General features: G+C 38.6%; 1 protein-coding gene across 2 annotated transcripts in view; it reads left to right on the top strand.

Annotated features, from left to right (window-relative positions):
* The window catches only part of NTNG1 (netrin G1), a 330,849-nt gene that overhangs the window by 233,643 nt on the left and 74,372 nt on the right, over positions 1 to 22,834 (top strand). For both annotated transcript variants that reach the window (XM_019920067.3, XM_019920065.3), the window contains exons 4-5: positions 7,358 to 7,530; positions 18,091 to 18,117. In XM_019920067.3, the coding sequence (XP_019775626.1) occupies positions 7,358 to 7,530; positions 18,091 to 18,117 (200 nt within the window). The remainder of the gene's footprint in view (positions 1 to 7,357; positions 7,531 to 18,090; positions 18,118 to 22,834) is intronic.

Raw genomic sequence — 22,834 nt, 5'->3', positions numbered from 1 at the left:
GTCAGGTTTAGGTCAGAGATTTCCACACAATATGGTGGAAGGGAGAAGGTGTGCAGAAGGATCACCCCCAGGATTTTCGTTTTCTTGTTCAGCAGGACTTTGACACACTGGTGAGCTCAGCAGTCCTTTTCAACGTTTACTGTGCACATAAATCACCTAGAGATCTGGTTAAAATCCAGATTCTTATTCAGAAAGCCTGGGGGAGGCCTGAGATTTTAACAAGCCCTCAGGTGATCCCAGAGCTACTGGCCCACGGACCACACCTTGACTAGCAAGTGTTAGAGAATGTCTTAATACGCTGTTTAGACCATGGGTCTACTTCTCCTCTGAAGCAGTTTGATTTGTTCTTCCTCAAATAAAGTGATGTCCTAGAAGGAGCCCAGCTTTTGGAATTGACTCTTGGCTACCACTTACCAGCAGCATGTTTCTCTGAGCAAGTTACTCTACTGCTCTCAGCCACACTTTCCACATCTGTAAATCACAGATACTTATTCCTCCTTCTCAAAGTGGTGATGAGGCTGAGGTGAAATAACATACATAAAGCATCTATTCAGTTCCAGGTCTATAGTGGGCTTTGGTAAGTGTTGATTTTTTTTTTCCACCTGCCTTAAATGATAGGGGCTGTACCTCTGACTGTTGAGTACAAATACATCCTTATCAATGTAGAGACAACTCAGTGTTACTACCCTAATTTCCTATATGGTCATGATTAAATAGAGTATTCAGTCTGGGTGGTCTGTAGTTAGTCTATGTATGTTTCATCTCCTTTACTCAACAGATTGCTTGTTCTTGGAGATTAGGACTCTACGTCGTCTTCTTTTTGAATGCATGAGACCTGTCACAGTGTTATCCATAGAATTTGTTATTAATTAAAGCTTATGGAGTGAAGCAGACAGCCCATTCCAGTAGCAGTGGTAACAATAGTGACAGTAGAAATAATAAGAATAATTGAAACTAACACTTATTAATACCTTTCTGTCAGACATTATGCTAAGTGTATGCATGGCTAATCTCATTCAGTCCCCAAAACTGTTCTTTGAAACACATTCATTTATTGTCCCTGTGGCAGCTGAAGCCTGGCCATACTCAGGAAGACAGCATGACTTCTGCATTGGTAAGAGCTGAGTTCTAAAGGCTAACTGCCCATAGTTCGAATCCCTGCTCCAGTTCATACTGCCTGGGAGACTTGGATTTCTTAGTCCCTCAATATTCAAATGCATCATCTATAATTATTAATAGTGCTAATTCCATGTAACTATTTTGTAGTTTATATGAAATAATGTGTGAAATATGCAAAAAGCACTTAGCACAATGCCAGGTGCTTGGAAGTATTTAGTCAAGGTTAGCTCTGTTTATTTCTTGTTAAGTCACTCATTCATAGCTTCACAGCAAATAAGTGGCCGAGGCTGTCTGATTCAGTGTCATATAACTCATAATCTCTAAGTCATTTTGCCGCAAGTCTCCCATTTCAAATAATGTATTGAAGTAGAAATTGAAAATTCATGTGTCAAAGTGAAAAGAGAAAGGTCAAGGGGCTGCAGAGGGAGAAGAAGTATGTGAGAGGCATTTTATAATTTGTCACCTTTTGGAAAAGACATCTCCAAATGCCTGATATTTGTGCTAACTTGTTTTCTACAAGTATTTGTGTAGCAAGTGCCGACCCAAGGAAGGCAAACCTGATCCAGGTTTTGTAGTACCTGAAATGTATGCCCTTTGGGAAGGGGGCTTATTAAGGAAAAACCTTCATTAATTAAAAAATATAATAATATCTTATTGGTGAAAATAATATAAAAGCATATGACTGTATGAACACATTGTTAGGGTCCTTCTCAAGTTTTTGAAGGGCCGCCTGATACTTAAACTTCATTCACTTCAGGGTAGATCCTCCTATGGCATAAAAGTAGCCAAAAAGCAGCAAGCCTGATTTCCCTTCCAGGTTTGTTTCACAAAGGGCCAGTTTTAAACTTCTTTGTCTTGGTACTTTTATTTGAAACACTACAATAGACTACATGTACAGACCTCTAACTCGCAGGAAACTCTGGTGGATAGCATGCTTCCCAGAATAAATATATTAAGTTATTAAAAAAAAAAACCAGGCAGACTAGATGGGTTTTTCATACCTACTGGCAGGTGGCACAGATCTAAATGTTGGAGACTTTTTATAAGCAAGATTAAATTGACTTGTGACAGCTGCTCACTAAAATACAGGAAGTGCAGACCTGGTTAAAAGCAAGAACACACTGGTTTTCATTAAGTTTGCATCACAGAATAGAGCTCACTTTTTTTTTTTAAAGGTCTGTCTTAGCAATGCCCTTATTTGACAGTGTGTGCAATTTGTTGCTTACACACAAGTGGATCTTTGAGGTACAAGCAAGTCAATTAGTTCTATCTGCAGTGTCTTGGTATGTGTTCTATACATGTAAACAGAATCGGTGAATAGGCTCAGCTCTTCAGAACATCAGATCTGTGACTGCTAGCAAAGCCTGTTAGATCTCCACTTGTACAGTTCCTCCCCCACCTAATGTGATGGCAAACGTGGCAGCTGGATGGCCAAGGAAATGGATAATGAATCTGTCAGAGATGAGTGGATGTCACGGGAGTCTGCCTTCCACCCCATCACAAGGCCGGAGTTCATAACACCAGGAATTGAGAGCGATCTCCCAGCATTGTGAAATACATTTTTTTTCCGTTGGAGGAAAAGCCACTCTGTCAAGTGCTCTAAATAAAGGATTTCAGTGTCTGATTGGAATGGGATGATGAGAATAAACTGAGCTGTGGAAAATGAAAGGGAGCCGTTTCCAAATACAGGCCAATGATATTGTGCCTCAGCGTCCACTTTCACAAGCTCAGCCCTGGCACGGCAGTTGTCACAATGACTGAAGAAAGACAGTCCAGGAGCCGAGCTAGGTCAGCAGATTTACGAAGTTAGAGCTGTAGCCAGCACCCAAGCAGCACTCTGCCAAACTTTAGCCGACCCAGGTGGCCATCCTTACAGGAAGGAGTTGAAACTAAAAGATGCACACTCCAGAACAATTATGCTACCTAAATGCTCTCCTCTAAGCTGTGTTTATCCCTCCTCTAAGTTGCGTTCTTCTCCTAGGTCTTTTAGGCATCTTTTTAGGATAGCTCTTGCGTTAGCTTTCAGACATTTGGCAAATCCTCTGGAGTTTAAATTAAATTAAATTGAGTTTACAAGGTCTCACCAATTTTAGAGTTCCCTTTGCCCAATATAAGGTTAGTTATGAAAACCAGTGGTGAGGGCAATTTTCAGCACACATCATGGAGTGTTTGACTTAGGACAGTGCCTATTAATTCTCTATTCTTAGTCCATTGCTGTATTCATCATAGTAGAACAGGCACATGAAGTCCCTGCTTTCAGGAAGTTTAGTTGTTTATTAGTCACTTGTTTATTTGTCAGATATTTTTTAAACACTTATTACGTGCCAAGTAGCTTGACCCATGTTAGGGATGTTACAATAAATAAGACAAATATGACTGCTGCTCCCAGGAGCTTACACTCCAGTGAGAGTGACAGAAGAATAAACAATTACAATACAGCCTAAGTCTAGAGCAAAGATAGTGTGGACTTCATCCTGTGGCTGGCCTTACCTCATGTCAGAGGAGCCCATAGGAAAGGCATTCTGGTGGGTCAGAGAAGGATTCAGATAGTTAATCAGCAGATGGCTTTGGAATGTCACCTAGGAGCCAGACACTGAGATTTCCAAGTTGACATCTGAATGGTAAAAATTATGCAGGTAAAAGAGGTAGAGTTATGTTCTAGGCATAAGGAACAGCTTAAAAGATTACGCAAAGGCAAAGTTTGAAGAACTAATTGTAGAATTGGTAGTGGTGCAAATAAAAATGGGGAAAGAACAAGAGAGAGATTTCAAAGGGACTTGTAGGCCATGTTAGAGAGCTTGGACTCTATTCTGAGAATAAAGGGAAATTTTTCAATGGTTCTAAGCCAAGGTGACCCAGGTATTTTTGTGTAAATGATCGTTTTGACTATTGTGATGAGATTGGGCTAAAGAAGAGTATGAGAGGAGGCGGAAAGGTCTCTATAGAAGCCATTGTAATAAACCAGATCAAAGATGATGATGATGTCAACAGGGACGTGGCAATGGCTAGAACTGTATGTATTTGAGAGTCATCGAGGAGGAGGAATTTCAGAACTGGGTGAGAGACTGAGTAAAGACAAATTAGATGTGATAGGAAAGGGAGTGGGAGTGGTCATTCTTGACCAGCTGACTAGAAGGTGATGCAATATACTGAGAAAGAAAACACAGAAGGATGAGTAGGTGGGGGAGGGAAGCCAAATAATTCAGTTTGGGATATGCTGGATTTGACATGTTCAGGAGAGAGATCCGTGATGGACGTTACAGCACCAGGACTTATCCACATGTTGAGCAGATGATCTTCACCTAGTGATAATGGAAGGAGAGAGTTCTGTGGATTCCTATGGGTAACAGAGAATCTGAATCTCCTAAAATATTTCCAATTGTTTGAGTTTATTTTGCATGTTTTTACTTTTTTCTAGGGGAAAAAATGATGCAAATTTGCTTTAGATTGCCTATAACTCAAAAGTAGTTGAGGACCACAGAGGAAATTGAAGGGACAACCTGGATAAAAGTGCCCAAGGAGAGTCACTTAAGCTGACTGTGCTGATCCAGACCCCAAAGAACAGCACATGAGGAGAACAACAGAAGAGGGTTCTGAAAATGACCTTGAGAATCCAGTGGGGAGAGTGTGTCAGGGGAAATGGAGTGGTCCCACAGAGTCAAATCCCCTAAGGAGATAGGTAAAGCAAGGAAGGAAATCCATTACATCTTCACCAGGAGGTCATGGGTGGTCTTGGCAAGAGAGGTTGTGGTTAGTTGGAAACAGTGAGTGTGTGGGAGATGAGAAAAAGGAGATGGCAAGTGTAGAAAACTCAAGAAGGGGAAGGAGAGTGTCAAAGTGGTAGCGAGAAAAGAAGACTAGGGTACAAAGTAGATATTTTTCTTCCTTAAGATGAGAGAGAAGCAATGAGTAAAAATTCTAAAAGCAGAAGGAGCCTTAAGTAACAACCAACCAAACCAAACACACAGAAGCTTTTAAAGGAATCAGAAGCTTAGAGAGATAGGGTGTCTACAGTAGGTATGATAGATATCAGGAAAGAGTAATGAATTGAGTTGAGCCTTGAATGATTAAAAATCTTTGGACAGGTGAAAATGAACCATTAATTGAAAGAAATATGGGAAAATAAGACTAAATATTCATCTATTCTTCTTTCACTTCCTTTTGTTATTCAAAAAATATTTTCTCAGCAAATATAAAGTCTTTAGAATAGAAATTGCCTACAACTCAGACTGACTACCAGTATGAAAGTATTAATAGCTACAAGGTATATAATCCAATTTACAATTACTACTTGCATTCTTGGTCTTCACACATGAAACCAGCATATTCTTTGGGGTCACATTGTTCATTTCCTCATTTGGAATTTTTAAACACCAGATAGGGTGCTAAATCAGTATAAGCTGGTGCTTCTATCACTTAAGTTTCTAACATCTTCCATATTTATAAACACACCCATAAATAAAGGTGCTAATGAAGGAAGGAGAAAGATTCTTTAATAAGCAGCTTAACGCAAGTAACTCCCTGCATGTAGGAGATTTTTATAAGACCTAGCTCATAATTAAACACTGTCTGTTTTACTTAACTGAATTTTTTCTCTTTTTAAAAGATTGTATGAATGTTAAAGACTCTGTTTATGTGTTGATGTTGAATGGGTATTGTTTAAATGGTAGCCTTTCAGCTTATTATAATTTACAGCTATACAGAGGGCAGAGTGTAGTTATAAGTACTATGAAGTGTAGTCGACCCCTGAGGAAGCTGAGGCTTGGTCTTACCCAGGGAGGTTTGAGTGGGTGGCTATTGCTTTAGGGGCTACACCTTTTAGTCAGAAGAGAGCCCAGCAGCCCTCAGGAATAGTCTTAGCCATTCCTTTGTTTCCTTGCCGTAAGTACGGGTCAGTGTTCCAAACAGACCATTAGTGCACAAGAAAGAAATTTGGATGTTACTGTACACACATTATAGAGACCAACAGCAGTTGTTAAAGAATCTTATTTTCATGACATCTGCCAAAAAAGAAAGCAAATGTAAAGCACTATAATATTTCTTCATTTTTATGAAACTTGACTTTCTATATTTTTGTCCTAGTTCCTAGAAAGGGCCAGACTAGTTTAAAAATGCACACACACACATGCACACACACACACACACACACACACACACACACACACACACACTTTCGGGTTCTAACCCTGACAGATCTTGGCCCTTTACCCCCAGGTCTGGGTATCAGGTCCTTTCCTTTGTGTGGACACATCTCTTCCCACATACATTGTTCTGCCCTCTGGTCATGGACATTCTGTTGGCCTAGGCTTTATTTCTCCAGAGGATGTGGCTCATACTTTGTATCTTATAAGTTATAACCTGCTACCTCAACAGATATCAAGTTGGCCTTTGTAGTTTTACAGTCAGAGACTTTGGATATGGGAATGTATTTTTGTAGAAATTGCATATTCCATTGTTGCCTCTCATATATTACAGCATTATTCACAGGCAGCAAAGGGAAGGCCTTGGCTAATGACCTCAAACCCCTGCCACACATAGGTTTTCATTTTCTAGTATTCGAAACGTCTTTTTTCCTGAGTCCTTTGACCCATTTATGAGAGACCTTTGTGATTATTTTATGTGAGTAGGAAATCTGAGGATTATTCAGGTTACTTAGAGGCCTTCGTGGAAAAACTCTTCTGCCTGAGGAATGTCATTTCAGAGCCCAGAATGAGAACATCTGTTTATAACCGCTTGGGGTCTATAAAATAAACCTGAATAGCAAATTATCTCAATGGTTATATTTCTTTTTAAACAAATAAGAGTAGTCCTTCTGGTTTAAGGAAAAACAGAAGATGACATTGTTCTTCAAAGCCAGATGTATTGTAGATTTGATAATAGCACAGAAAAGCCTCTCACTAGTGGCAATATTTTGGATATCTGTTGGGAAATCCCTGATTTCAGAGCACAGTTTCCTTAGGTGAGCGTCAGACCCCACCTAACTGACTTGTATTAAGATTCCTCAAAGTGTGGGATGAGGTCAGGCTGTATCATAATCCCTCCCCCACCCCTACCCCCAAGGACACTTGTTTAAAAGATTCGGAGGGTCAGGCCTGCAAATCTACATTTTACTAAGTCTTTAGGGAGAACTGAAGCACTACGGGCTGTGAGAGCCTCAATCCTAGAAGACAGATGGATAAAGCCTCAGTGATCACCAAGACAACTGGACTTAATGAACTCTTGTCTCTCCTCTGCCTAGGTGCAAATGTAATCTCCATGCCACTGTGTGTGTGTATGACAACAGCAAATTGACCTGTGAATGTGAGCACAACACTACAGGTCCAGACTGTGGGAAATGCAAGAAGAATTATCAGGGCCGACCTTGGAGTCCAGGCTCGTATCTCCCCATCCCCAAAGGCACTGCAAATACCTGTGAGTAACTTTTGCTCGGTAATACCATATTTTGTGCACGATGAGCTGAGAGTTCCTCTCAATTTCACTTGCAATTGTGCTTTCACTCCTCTTACCAAGAGTCCCATTCCTCTTCAAAATGCAGCTAAAGCTTTCATCCCTATTTTGCCACTTGTAAGCACATTTTAGCACTTGGATCATCTGTTAAAGTCAGTCTTCCAACATTCACATCAGTGTGTTGGGAAATGATAGAAACCACAGGAGAAATTTTTTCTAAGTGGATGAAACAGGAGCTGCTTTTTTTGCTCCCCCAAATTAATCTCCTATTAAAATAACAAAGGCATTCAAAACTCCCAACTCTGACTTAATTTTAACCATAAACTACTTCCAGAAATTCTCTAAATGTTTACAATCCCATTTCCCATACTGGGTAACCTAAGAGATGCTTTGTCTAGAAGATGTTTCCCTCTCCAAATTTAGCTACAGCCTGACTTTGCTCAATGAAATGGTGGGCTTTTTCCAAATGCCAGCAGTTGATGCCACGCCTGGCGTGTATCCTGTTAGGAGAGGCTGCCTTTCGATAAAGAGTGTGACTGTAGGCCTGTAGGGACCACAGTAAGAAAAGGGATGTTTGTGTGCATGTGAAAAGAGCACAGGCATTATCTGTGTTCACAGGAAGCATGAGAGATGCCCCGTTATCACTCATGTGGGTGCCCCTCTGAAATCCCTGAACATTCCTAGGAAAACAAGTTCTGACACGCTCAAGGAGACAAGTAATTACTTCCAGAATAAATTGCCCAATTCTATGCATGGACCAATTAGCCACTCACAAAAGCCCAAGGTTTGACCTCTCTTAAAAGTAGAGAAGGGTGAGGTTGAGAATACACCCATTCAAGTGAGAAGTAACAGAAACAGCAGGACAGTGAGTAGTGGGGGAATGAGACCTTGAAGAGCCACCAGCTCCATGCAAGGCTAAGAATGTTATCAGGCACTTCAAAGCAGCAGCTGTGAGAAACCAAACCTCAGAAACTAATAGCCAGGAACCAAGACCTTATCAAGTTAAATGTAAAAGTAATGGACCGAGTAACAGGCCATAAAGAATGGGGGCATGAAATGATGTTAAAATTTCTATGAAGCAGGAAAAAAAATCTGTCAAAGGCTAAAAAAAAAAAAAAAAATCCCCCTTTGTGAAGGTATTCTATTTCTTTCTGTGTTAAAGAAAAAACTGACAGCCTAGCTCCTAAAATTAATACATAAAGTTCTATTGAGCAGAAATGTTTTTTTTTCAAGGCGGTTTTATTAACAGAGACTCCATGGGCTTTCCTCAATTGTTGAGAGCCATAGACTCGTGAATTCAGGAGGAATCTCATGAGGTTATTTGTTGCCATACCCTGTGACTAGCTAGAATTCCTATCACCACAGTTGTCAAATTTAGTTTAAAGGTTTCCTCAAATGAAAATGACTCAGATTTCATTTTTGATGTCTGCTGCTCCTTTAGTGGGACAGGATGGAAGAGAACAATGTTTACAAACACTTGGTGGCATTCTGGCTCATCCTCAGGGCAGGCCAACTTGTCAGGGCTACTAGAAAGGCAGCTGGGAGAGACTGCTGTTGAAGGCATTGGCTTCTATTCTAACACGACACCGTTTTTTTCTACCCATAACTGTACCTCAAAGTCTTGCTTATTTCAAGACATTTTCACTGGAAAGACCTTGTGCCAGCCAAGCTTTTTCACTGGAATGGATTTCTTGTTATATTCTCCATGGAAATGGCTTACATAGCCCTAATATAATGCAACCTCTTTCAATTGTCCATGTGGATTCTATTGTCTATCCATCCCTTAGTTTTTCTTGGCCTTCTCTAGACTTTTCCCCATTTCTGTTAAAATATGAAGGTGACAGATGGACACAATGGCCAAGGAGGTTGAATTCAACGTTTCAATCCTCAATATGGCCGAAGCTAGATTGAAGATTTTAAGATAGCCTGCAATGGTCCAGTCTTGCAATGGAAAGAACCCCTTTAAAGAAATCTCTGCCACATCAGACTGCTTGCAAATGTCCAAGGACGGAAGTAGGCAATTAAGTGGTTTAGTACACAGGTTCCAGAATCAAATACCAGTTTGTCCATTCACTAGCTCAGTGACCTTGAAAAAGTAAAGTATCAATATTAACCTCTCTAACACTTGGCTTCCCATCTGTATTGTGAGGATACTAACAGTTCTTACCTCATAAGGATTTTGAGAGAAGTGAATAAGCTAATGCATGTAATGTGTTTAGCATAACACCTACCACAAAGTAAGTGTTCAAAAATAATTTTATTTTTAGGCTTTTTTTCATAAGGCAGACTTGTCAATTATTGGACAGTTTTAATTGTTATAAAACTTATTTCTTAACATTAATATTGAGTGTCTCCTAATTTCCAACCACTTTTTCTTTTTAAGTCTTAAAACTCTATATCAACCCCAGTTTTCTTTCTTGTCCAGATTAACATCATCAGTTCCATTTCTCATTTGATAAGATTTTCAACTCTCTTACCTAGTTGTTTGCCCTGGAAGTCCTCTGAATTTTTAGTGTGGAAATTTAAGCCAAACTCAGGACTTCTAGCACTGTTATGATTCTCCTGTCATTTTGACTTTTTCTTACACACATGCATACATGCACACACTCACGTGTGCACGTGCCCACACATACATGACTCGAGTTGGTACATTACAAGTCAGATATTAAGAGGGACACTCAGGATATGCTGTATCCTAATACAGGAATAAAAAACCTAAGAAGTAAAAAGGAGTGGCTACAATCTCTGATCCCTCAACACCAACTCTTCAGTAGCCTAGAAATAACACTCATATTGGATAATCTCTGGATTTAGCAGAACTTCAAGCAGCCAGGATTTTTGAATAAGAAGATCAGTTCCTGCCTACTCTTAGCATAAAAACTAGGAAGGCTTCATTACATCAGGAAATCTTAAGATCTCCCTTCAAAACCATTCAGCCCATCACTCAAAAGTTCCTTAAACTGGGACCTTGCTGGGAATACTATGGCTTGGAAGTCGTAAATTCTGGAGTAGCTCCAAGGCCACTTTTGTATGGAGCATATAGAGCCAGGAGAGAAGAATACAGAGCCCCAGCCCTCTAAAACACCGCCACCCCAATCTGTGAGACACACCACATTTCCCCATGCCTGTCATTATAATAGACTCGGCAGAAGCAGAAGTAATAACTCTTGTGATGATATTTTTATTCATTGTGCTTTTTACTGAAGACTCAGTGTGTTTTCTTGGTTCTTTAAAGCCATATGTATGTGTATCAATATATTTCTTATTTTTCTACAAAGCTTATGTTTTATCTGTAAGACATCTTTCTTCTTCTCCCTATTGATCTTCATTCTATTTTTGATAGAATTCTATTTTGAATGTCCTTTGAATTTCATTTCTGTTTTCCAAGTAGATAGAAACTCTGTCCAACTTCACGCTTAATCATGATTCTCTTGATTCCCCTTGTCTAGCTCATAAATAAAATTCTGATCCCTCTTGAAACTCTGATCCCTACTTATAGATGCTGAAAACTTAACAATTAACCTTTAGGAATAGTCATTTCAAAAAAGGTAATATAATATTGTCTATACCTCTGCTTGCCAGACTGTGTCCTATGACCCTTACAAGAATTCCATGGCCAAATAAGTTTGGAAAATGCTATACATTATACTGACTCTTAGATATTCACATTACCTTATTAAAAACATTTGAGAACCCTAAAATAAGTAATCTATTTTATCATGTGTTTCCCACACTTTATTGTTCATGGAACACTTAAAAACCTTCTATAAAACACTCTTGGGGACATGCTGCTGTAAATAATTTCCTCAGCTTTCTGATAGAAATGTCATGGAGAAAAGCCCAGCTAGTTCAGCTGTATTGAATCTTTTACTTTCCTCTTACCTACACAGTCTAATATTCTTCCAAGAAAGAAAATTAAATTGGTCTGACATTGACATTATTTGTTCAGAAATCCGACTTGAATTGTTACACAATATCTAGGTCTCCTCTGAGCGATGGAAAGTAATTTAATGATTGTTCTATTATTTTCTCTGGTATCAAATTTGCATTGACCAATTTATATTTTCTCAGGCGTACATGTGTATGTCATTATCCAGACAATTTCCTAAGTGCTTTACACGCATGAGTTCATTTTTAACTCACAACAATTTTATAAGGTAGATGCTACTATTTTCACGTTATAGAGGTGGAATCTGATGACTACTAAGGAAAAGTATCTTGTTTAAGGTTTAGCTACCTAGTCAGAATGAGAAGGAAGGTTTGAACCCAGGTGTGTCTTGAGCCCAAAGACTGTACATCTCACTATATGGCTTCTCAGGTTAAAGTTCAGTGACTTCCTCTGTCCTCCACTGGGGTGTGGACTCCATCTGACACCTGTTTGAACAAGTCGGTCTTCTCTAAACCTGCTCTCTCCCACTTTTCTTCCTAGATTGCTGCTTGTTATTTCTTTGCCTTCAAAGACTCCCCTTCTACCTTGTTTTAAATTTTCATTCTCAGTGTACAGTTTTCTTCCTTGATATTCCTATCTAATCTTGTGGTTTTAGATCTTATTAATATTGGTTTAATGCTAATAAATTATAGCCTGAATCTTTCTAATGAACCCAGGCCATTTTTTTCAGCTGTCTATGAAAATCTCAAAGTCAACATTGCAAGATACTGAATTCATTTCTTTTCCCCAAATCACCTTTTTCTTCACTCTCTATTGAAATTCTGCTCATTTTTCAAGACTACTCCTCAATGTGAACTCCTCGATGCAGCCTACCTAGACTGTCCTATGCAAAATCAGCTGCTCTCTTCTTGATAATGTATATATATATATATATCAAGATAGATTCTTGGTAATGTATGTGCACTTACAATTGGTTGACTATAATCAAAATTACCATGATAGTGATAATAATGATAGCTGATATTTATTAAGCTTACCATAGCCTTTTATATTTTGTGAAGTGCTTTATGTACTTTCTTGCATTAAATCCAACTGACTACAATGATCTTGGGCAAGCTCTTTGTGTTTGAGTTTTTCTCCTGTCAGTAAAATAAACCTGAGTATTGACATCATAGGGTTGTCTCAAAAATTAAATGAATTAACACACGTAAGATACTTAGAACGGTGGTAGGCACATAGTAAGCACACAATGAAGTTAACTGTTATTATAATTGCACTGAAATCTAGCATGTGGACCCATCCCAGTCTAAAGAGCAAATTCTCTCTTTGGAGACAACAACTGTATGGGGAGATAAATTGTGCCCAAATGCCGGATTATTCATCCACAATATGAAATAACTGTTACAGAGTTCAGAATATTTAAGTCCTTATGATCAGTGTATTCTCTCCCCTGTAATTAAGTCTCCTTGTAGAGCCAGATACTAATCAGAAGGTTGCTTGGTGAGCATGGGAATTAAATTCAAAAATGTTAATGATTCAAATGCTAATAACATCAGGCTGAAACATCGGACCCATCCATCCTACCCCAGGGTCAACCTCCCTAATGCCAACAGAACACTGAAGGCCTGAAAGTTTACAGGTTACCCCTCCCTCTTCCTGAGACAGTGCTAGGCCAGTACTGCCACCACATGCCTGAAGATGCTCTTCTTTGCAGGCTTTTACCTTCTGACTAGCTTTTCTTCCAATCTTCAGGTATGTTAATACACTAAGTTATCAATAGATTAATGTCACCTCTGTCAAATTTGTCATAGACACTCAGGCCCCAGAGCCCTTCTGTTGTTCTAAGATGACTTAGCTAACTCTGATTGGATCATTTATGTGTTGATTTAACAGTACAATTCTGTGAAGGCAATTTTATTTCCTTCACTTTCAAGTTCCTGGGAGACAACTCACCGTACCTCCTATCCACAGCAGTTTGGACCAGGGAACCGGGTTGAAAGGACGTAGGAAGTAGTTCCTCTAGAATACAAATGAGGCTGCAGAATGTTTTCTTACTCATCACCTACTTCTTTTTCAGCTGGGCTTTTTGGAGGTAGAGCTCCCAGTGGCTGCAGCCTGGCTAGAAGAAAATCTAGTCACCTACTTGATAGGCTTTTTTCAAACCACCTAACACAACAATGGTAATATTTTCTCTCAGTTTAAAGCATGCTGAATCCTCATCTCTTCTGCCTCCCTCTTGATGAGAAGCTGTTGAACTTCCCATTGATTCTCAAAAGGAGTTATGACTTTTAGCACTGCATTCATCTGCTTTGAAAAATCAGAGTGTTTATTTTTGAGGTCTCCATCAGGTTGTCTTCCTTAAGCTTAACTATGTCCCCTTTAGCCACATACTTGGTGGGAGGGTTAGTAAAGTTGGAAGAAGAAGAAGGAGACGGAGAAGGAGAAGAAGAGGGAGAGGGAGGGGAGGAAGGAGAAAATAACAAACTATATAAGTCTACTAGGGTCTCGTCCCCCAACTGCAGTAGAATTCCTTAAAAAAATAAATAAATAACTATGGGATTGGGGAGGGCTGGGTGAGGAGGGAAGAACTGTAAGTACCTACAAGCTTAGCACTTTCACATTCTTTGGCCCTTTGGCTTACTCAACATGTATGTGTATCTCTGACTGAAGGAGCATATCTATTCTAGAAGAAGCAGAAGTCCTAAACTCATATACCACGTATTGCAGAACCTTCCCTTAAAGCTCATTCGTACCTGTGTTTCATTTCCTCGGTGTCAGTTTAGCAGTGTCTCAGTAGATGGGGATAATTATCTGCTCTAGTGTTGACTATAAAGGGGTCAATTTGGACGAGGACCTTACTTCTCACTGTGTCTTCGATTTCCTCTTCTGTAAAATTAAAGTGCTGAGTGAGATTATTTCTTAACTCCCTTTCAGCTCTCCATTTTTGGTCACTCTTTCTGAATTCACTTATCTGGTGCCTTCCTTTTTTCTTTCCTTCCTATCTACTTATCATCTATCTTTCCCAAAGATTTTTGAGGTTGTTGCAGAGATAGGTTTAAGCCAATGAAGCTTAAATTACAGGGCTCCTCACTAGACTCCTTCTAAATTAAAAAAAAATCTAATTTCATGTCTGATTTTATATTTTAAAGTTAATATTCCCCCCAAAAGCTCCTAGATTTGTGTTTGCTTTAGGTCCCACAAAATCTGCATTTCCCCCTGAATAGCTTAGGGAAAAAGACAAATAAAAATAAGAGCATACAAATAGGAATATAAAAGGAAGGTGTGAGAAAAAAAGAATAGAAAGAAAATAAGCCAAACATTAAATCAGTTTACCCAGTTGAGCATCAAGCTGGCCTCTGAGTTTCCTGGAAGGCAAAGTGGTGAAGGGCATATCTACACATTGTATAACTCTTGCTATTAGAATGGAGGAAATGTCCAAAGAGAACAAAAATATTTATTAATACTGAACTCTGAGAAATGTCTCAGTGGAACATTTTATAGGGGACAAGACCGTACTATGACCAAAAGTGGTATTTTCACTCTGATAGAAACCTTCTATCAGAAACAGGCGATAAATTTTTGCTCAAATGTACATCGAGCAACTCCTCTGTACCAGGCATTGTCCTGAGCAGACAACAGAGATACAGACATGATGCTCGTCCCCTCAGAGGTCTCAGGCAAACACACAATCATAAGGATAAGTTGCTCACAGAGGCCTGCACAAAGAGGTGTGCCATCACAAAGGACACTGGCTACAGGGAGGTGAAGAAGGAAGGGAAGAAATAACTTCTGAGCTCAATTTTAAAGGTAAACATATTCTTTACATAATAGTTGTCACTTCACAGGGAATGGTTAAAAAAACTGCCAACACATCTAGACAATTTTCCTGAATGTAATCTGACTATCATTCCTGTGGCTTATGGGCAACCATCACTGTTGTAAGATGGAGTTGCATTCATTGATTCAGCACTTACAGACCCCAGAGATACCCACCTTTCATGAAATGAATTGTAGCCTTCCCGTGTTCGTTTCTTAAGCATTTGAAAGATTTCTCATGACTTACTCATAACCTTTTCAATGCATATAACTGGTTTATTAAATTCTTTAGTTGTTTGTAGAGGACCAAAAGCAAGGTGTTTGAACATTACAATAAGAAACATTAGGGAAAAAATAACATTTGACAGTATACTAATGGACATCCCTTGGTGCTCAGGTATTTTCAACTTCAAAAATCTTTATTCCAATGAGCAGTTTAAAAATCTTTTCTAAGCAATTCCCATTTTACAACAATGGAATAGAAAGTGACTCACCTGGTAGCACCTCACAAAATTTTAAACCACAAAATGAGAAAGAACCTGAATTTTAAACATCCAAATGTTAGTTAATAGAAAACATCTAAATGAGGAAAATAGGATCTCATATGGTCTTGCTTGGCAAGGTTTGTATAGCTGCAATGAACATTTCTCCCAGCACTGGCATCCCCAAAGGCATGGAAACATTTCTGCATCTTTCTAAAGTATTCAACTGCAGCAAGTACTGCATCAAACAGTCTTACAGGTTTGCTCTCCACTGTGTCTGACCAAACATCCTGAGAACTCCGCCTTGCATTATGCATGGCCCTCTAACTCCATGCAAGTTTGAAAACACATGAAAAGTCTCTTCCTGCCATCCCAACTTCCATTCTCTTTGACTGATTACGAAGGCATAGCAGTTCCTTGTAATGGAGCAGGATTTTCAGTCATGGGGAAATTTGGAGCTTCTGCAACTGATACTAAAATTATGATGCTGCCATCATACCTCACTCAAAAGTGGATTTGCAAAGGAAAAAAATAAAGATTCAGTACCAAGTCAGTGTCACACTGTGGCAAAGATAGTCTACTGAAATGTCAGGTTAGGAATCCAGCAGTCCTTTGCAGAAATCGCATCCAGCTTGAAATTCAGTTCAGACAAAGTTAAAACATGGAAATGAAAATTTAGCTTTCCAGTTTTGGTTGGTCAGCGATCAGTAATTAAGCTGAAGCATCATAAGTTCTGTGCATTTAAAATCAAGAGACTTTGAATATATCTAATAACTGAAAATCAGATTTCATCCCTTCCAGGCTTTTTTAAAACATCTTGGTAAGCTTTAATTTCTCCTTCTCCCCTCCTTACTAAGAAATAGGAAAATAGCTCTTGGTTTTAAAGAATACAAAGCTAGAAATCTCTGAGCAAGATGCAACGATTAGTTAAAATAAGCAGAGGGCAGTTGTTCAAAGATTAAATACTAAAATAGAAATTTAATGATTCCTACATTTACCACCTGTTAGCACACTTCACGATGTGGAGAACAAGTCCGAACAGCTCATTAACAGCTATCATTTATTGACTGTGTACCATGTGTCAGACATTTTTATGGATTATCTCATTCAATTCTCACAGCAGCCCTGTGCAGTAGATATTATTAGCCCCTTTCAGATGAGGAAACAGGCTTTTAGAGAGGCTGGGAACTTGCCTGAAATCACCCAGCTAGTCAGTTGCAAAGCATGACTCTTACTCAGTTCTGTCTTATTTGCATCTCATGCTCTCACCCACACCACTCCCTGAATTTAGTGGAAATGTTACAAATCTCTGACTTCTAATTAGTAGTATCTATCATGGTGTTGCTTGCTTGATGACCCAACTATATCAATAATAGTAATCACAGCAAAGATGGTTGGTTATAGCACATACCACCTGCCAAGCAATGCTTTGAGTACTTTAATTATATATATATATATATATATATATATATATACACATATATATGTAATCCTTGCAACAACTCTAAGAGGTGGAGAACTGAGCCACAGAGAGCGTAAGCCACTGGCCCCAGGGTCACGCAGTCAATGAGTATAAGAGCAAAGCTTCAAACCGAGACAGCCTGGCTCTCATGTCCCTGCTCTTGGCTAGGGGTTTTCATCCGGATACAGACTAAATTCACGTCCACATTTATACCAAGTTCAGTCACATTCTGAAATGGTTCTACCACCTCAGCAGAGCTTGGCAATTAAAGTAGAAGCTGAAAAATCGACGAAGCCCAAATCGAACAACCTAATGTGCTCTTGAATCATTCTGCTCAATTTAATTTCTATTACAGAATTTAATCTAAATATCTGACAAGTAAAAGAAGACTAAAAATGATGGTTATATGTAGTTAATCAGATAAAATGCCAAATGACTTTCAACACCTAGCACATGCATATCAACACATCTAAAGAGATCTATTGCATATGTGGATATATTTGCACAGGCCCATATAACGCAGACTTGGTCTTTGTGCCCAGAACACAAGCCTAGCTTAATATCTGTTTTGAACCACATAAAAATTTTCATTAACCTTACAAGTAAGCACAAAATGTTTGATATCACGAAGCTGTCTTGAACAAGCTGCTAAAGTTGAACATTAATTTCCCAACTAGGATGAGTTCAAGGAGTTGTAGAATAAAGCAAAATGGTCTCAATGGATGGATATATATTTGGGGTTTTTTTTGTGCTATTTTTCTTATGACCTGAATGTTATCAAGTGTTTATGTTTCTGAGATTTTTATATCATGTTAAAGATGTCACATACTAATAAATGTCTAACAGCTTTTCTTTATTGTTTTCTTTCTCTCCAGGTATCCCCAGTATTTCCAGTATTGGCAGTAAGTAAAAAAAAATCACCAATCCAATTCTAGGCCAGCTTTGCTTTGTTGTTCAGCTCCTCAGATCTATTTTCCCAGTGTCCATTTCTGACGTAAGAGAGTATTTCCTTTGTGAATTGAATTGCTGTGTTTGTTCTCTGCACATACATGGTGAGAGCACAGATAAAATAGTTATCTGTGTATAACTCCTCTGGGGATATGGCAGTGCTGCCGCTTGCCTGACTACTGTTAATCAATGAAGGCTACCTTTACAGAGGTGCAATTAGTTACATAACCATAACTCATTTAGCAAAAATATAAACAGTCCTATTTACCCATACCTGGTAACCAACAAACAACTTGAACTCTCTCCCTAGGACTGAATATGAATTTCTACTGTAATTTAGAAAAGCAGAGAATGAATGTTTTAGGCTTATTCATTAGAACCGAAAGAAATCACCATGCAACCAGGGAGCAGGAATTTTATTAGTGCATTAAACTTTAGCCTTTGTGAAGGCCTGAAAGAGGTAGGTTTGTGATCATTAGTCTTACTGGAGGAATGAAGGAAAAAAATAATCAGTATGTCCATTTCTCCCTCCTAAAATACAATTATCCGTGTTTTCCTGACTACTTAGTTTCAAGTTTGATAGCGAAGGGGTATGAAAAAATACATGCAAAATTTAAGAGTAAGGATACTAGAAATTCCTGCAAGAAATATTTTAGTAGAAATATCAGCAATTGAAAAGAGAAATCTCTCTTCAACATTCTGTGGAACATTTCTCTAGCACCATTGCAAAGAGAATTCTACCAGCTGTCATGGGAGAACCAGGCTGTAGCTCCCTCTTTACATTTAAAACAAGGACACCAAACACCAAGCCTGAAATACTCACTGAGGAAATGCCCCATAACTTTTCAGAGCCGAATCTCACATATTTTTAAATATTGTTCCCTTTCCCTCTGATGGCTAAAACCTTTGGACAGCTACTGAATAACTGATTTGAAATAAAGTACTGAAGAAGCCAAGATTATGCACTGTAAGTGAAAAGAAGCATTTTCACTGGGGTTTCACCCCTCAGTCTTTGTAATAGGTGCTGGGCCACACAGGGTGATACAAGTGTAAACAGCAGTGATTGGAGAATTCCAATACCCAACATCCATCTAAAAAGCAATACACTCCTAATTTGGATTAAACAACTTCCCGCTTCTTATAAATGCAGTCAGGTCTCCCAATTTATAAGTCAACCTAGTTTACTTACGCTTGAGAATAGGCCCGCACGTGGGTTTGTTAAGAACTAGACGTGTTAAATGCCATGAAAATCAGCCGCTTTGTAAATAGAAATAGGAGTAGTGTTCACATTCATTTAGATACCAGACTAATGCTGCAGCTTCCTCCTTGTGATCTTGTTGAAATGGCATCAGTGCTACAAACTTGCAAATGAAAACCTTCAGACCTAATAGTCTAATTTTTCTGCTGTAGTATCTCCCTTGGCGTTTGCCTAACTGTATAAATACGCCACATTGTGCTCCTTTCAGGCCTTGACAATTGCATTTGCGCATACATTTTGGAGCAAAAGGGAATCAAACAGAAGCAAACTGAGACAGATAATTGAGGCTGCTATGGTGATCTGACCTGTCAAAAGTTTCAGAAATGGATGGATGGAAAGTAGTTCTTTGGTGTTAGGGTGTGTTTCTGTTCGGAGTGTCAATCGTATGTTGCATGGAATTTCTGACTGTACTGCTCACCCAACATCTCATTCGGCCGCCTCCACCACATGCCCCATCTCTGAGCATCAGCAGATGTTGACCTTTTACACACTGAATCGGGAAATTCCAGTTTTGCTTTGTTTTATTTTGAAATCAATGGTGACCTGAAAGGATGCTTTGTTTTGCCTTTGGAAAATGTATTAACCTTTATTATCAGGAAACTAGGAAAATTTAGCTCCTTAATACCTAACTAAAACCCTCTAACAAATAAAGTGATAGCTTGTACCCCGCCTTCGTGATGCCTCTGGCTGTTCTGCTTGGAGTGCAATGGGTGTTCCCTCAGAGTTCTCAGGCAAACAGGATATAAGCGCTTCCAGGGGTCACCCAACATCACACACGACTAGCTTGCTTATTGCCTGGCTTTAAGGTCAAGAGATTTACCATAAAACCATCAAACATGATTGTATCTTCTAGGCTGCTTTAATGTTATTTACACATTCCTTCTTTGAGGACTCATAAGGTGCTCGCTGTGTGCACTGGTGGATGGATTCCTTTGCTCTCCAAAGGGCAAGAATTCATGCATAGATGACTCACTGCCTGTTCTAGAGGGCACAGAAATGGGGTTTCCAAGGTAAAGCCAGAGAAGAGAGAGCTGCTTGGATTTTTAACTAATTTTGGGTGTTTGCCAGGGCTTTTCCCTTTATCCCAAGGAAGGAATCAATGAACATAATTCCAAGTACACAGAAAGATGCCATTATAATATATGTAACACCCATGAGATTCCCATCATCAAAGAGCATCTCAAGGAAAATGAATGATGCCTATTATCAACATAAATTATTGATGTATGTAACCATAAGTTCATATACATATGCTATATACACAGTGACTGAAGATTTTAGAGGACTATTAGATTTCAGTACAGATTTCAAACTGTCAACACCTGTATTAAGGTTCAAATGCATAGACAGAGTGGTCATCCTTTCCGATCATCTGCTAAAAATGTTTTTGAAACAAATTTCCCATTAAGGTCATTTGTACCTGCTGTTGTCTATCTATTAGGAAATAGGTTTCCCAATCATCCCAAAAGTACTTGATTTAAAACTCAGTCATTTTGATGTGCTTTGGCCATGGCTGAAAAAATATTGGTGATAATGTCAGCAATTAATGAATCCCAAAATAGATCTGTAGCCATTTGAGCCTTATGAGCTCTGTTTTTCCTTTACCTGATGTAGTAGTAATTCATTCAGGTTTCACATTTTATGTAAAATGTATCATGCACTTATAAGTAAACATTCACAATTTTATCCAAGTGAATATTTGTTGATGCTGATGATCCAAATTAATATTTGGTTTGCTGTGGGTGTTTTTGTTAAAGTGATAAACTAATCATTATGTTCGAACATATATTATCAGATCCTTAGCCTTGAAACGCAAGTGATTTCACTAATTATGTTAAACAGTATATTATTTTTAAAAAAACATAATTAGAACAACAAGGGTTGGCCTAATGTGCAAATAGCTTTGTGTGAGTGATTATCACTTAAAAAGTAAATAACAGAGGTTAAAGGTAACCAAGTCAGAGGTTAAAGGCAGATAATCCACTGAAAATTCACGTCAGGAAACACCATTTTAAAAAACTTGGAATTTTTAAATAAACAAAACCATTTCTTAGAACAGCAACAAAAGAAAAGACATATGTAGACATTTTGTGAACCCAAGTGTACATTGTTTCCTTAAATTACCTTCAAATGATTGACATCATGGTTTATAAAGTGTAGAAATTGATGGAGGCGTTTGGCTGTCCCCTCCTCTTCAATTTATTCAATTTGAAACAACAGTCCATTTAAGGGAAATATTCCATTTTCCTGCTTTCTCTTCTAATGAGCATTGCCTTCATCACAGAGTTAAAAATTCATCTCTAATTTGATTTAATTGGCAGGACTATTAAACAAGGGAAGTGCTACCTGCAGGGATTCATCAGCCTGTTGAGAAAGCTCAGAGATGTTTTCATACTTGAAAACATTTGATGCCAGTTGGAGACCTTGTAAAAGTTGTTTTCCATACAGCATCCAAATATTTTTGTTCAGAACTGATTTACTGTAGAAACCTGGATCGTGAGGAAAATAACAAGGTTAATCATTTCCCCACTCAAGGGTTATTAGTAATCTTGTTCATTCTATCCAGAGAGCTTCAGTGTTTGTTTTTCTCCCTTTGCTTTAATACTACTAAATCCCCAAATAAAAGTTTCATTTGAATCGCCCTTTAGCTAATTAGGTTTTATATAATGAAGAAAAAAATTATCAGGCTAGTGTAGCTATATGGCAAATTGCATGGTGTGCTACATTAATTTTGAACTGTTTGCTGATGTTCTAGAAGGAAAGCTAAGGTCCCAGGTGAGATGCCTTTGGGACTTTGTTATATCATGTACCCAGTATTCTCATCACAGATCCATTTCATATTTGTGTAACTAGCATTTCACATTCATGAAACCTTTGTGGTTATCCAAAAATTGAATGAACATTAGGACATAGCTGCTTCTTTAATCCTGAAGAATAAATTAAATATTCCAATGAAGAAGGGGGAAGTATCCCCTACCTTAAAAAAAAAATCCAAGAGGTATAGCAATCTTTAGCAAACAACAATTGCCCACCTTGAGCAATGTTGACTTTTTTCATGTATTAACCTTTTCCCAGGTGACTTTAGAATGTCAAGCCACTTTTTAAGTGTGAGCTGGTATCTGTACCTTTGCTGTTATCTCTGTGTTTGGGCATCTGGAAATTCCTAGCTTAAACAAAGATTTGCCAAGATCTCTGAAAGGTCCTATGATGAACCTTCCAACATGTAACTGTGAACTAAGAGTGGGGTATCACTGAAGACTTCTTAGAATATCAATAGAGGGCTGGCCAGCTAACTGCTCCACTTCCTGGGAACTGGAGGGAAATGTCCCCACATGTCTACAGAATTCCATTTTACAAATGGTGAATCGGAGGTTCAGAGTGTCTGAGTAACTTACCAAATGTAATACGGCCAG

The sequence above is a fragment of the Tursiops truncatus genome, chromosome 1 (assembly GCF_011762595.2).
Source record: "Tursiops truncatus isolate mTurTru1 chromosome 1, mTurTru1.mat.Y, whole genome shotgun sequence".
NCBI lineage: Eukaryota > Metazoa > Chordata > Mammalia > Artiodactyla > Delphinidae > Tursiops > Tursiops truncatus.
Note: the sequence above shows the minus strand (reverse complement) of the source record. Positions and strands in the feature narration are given on the sequence as shown.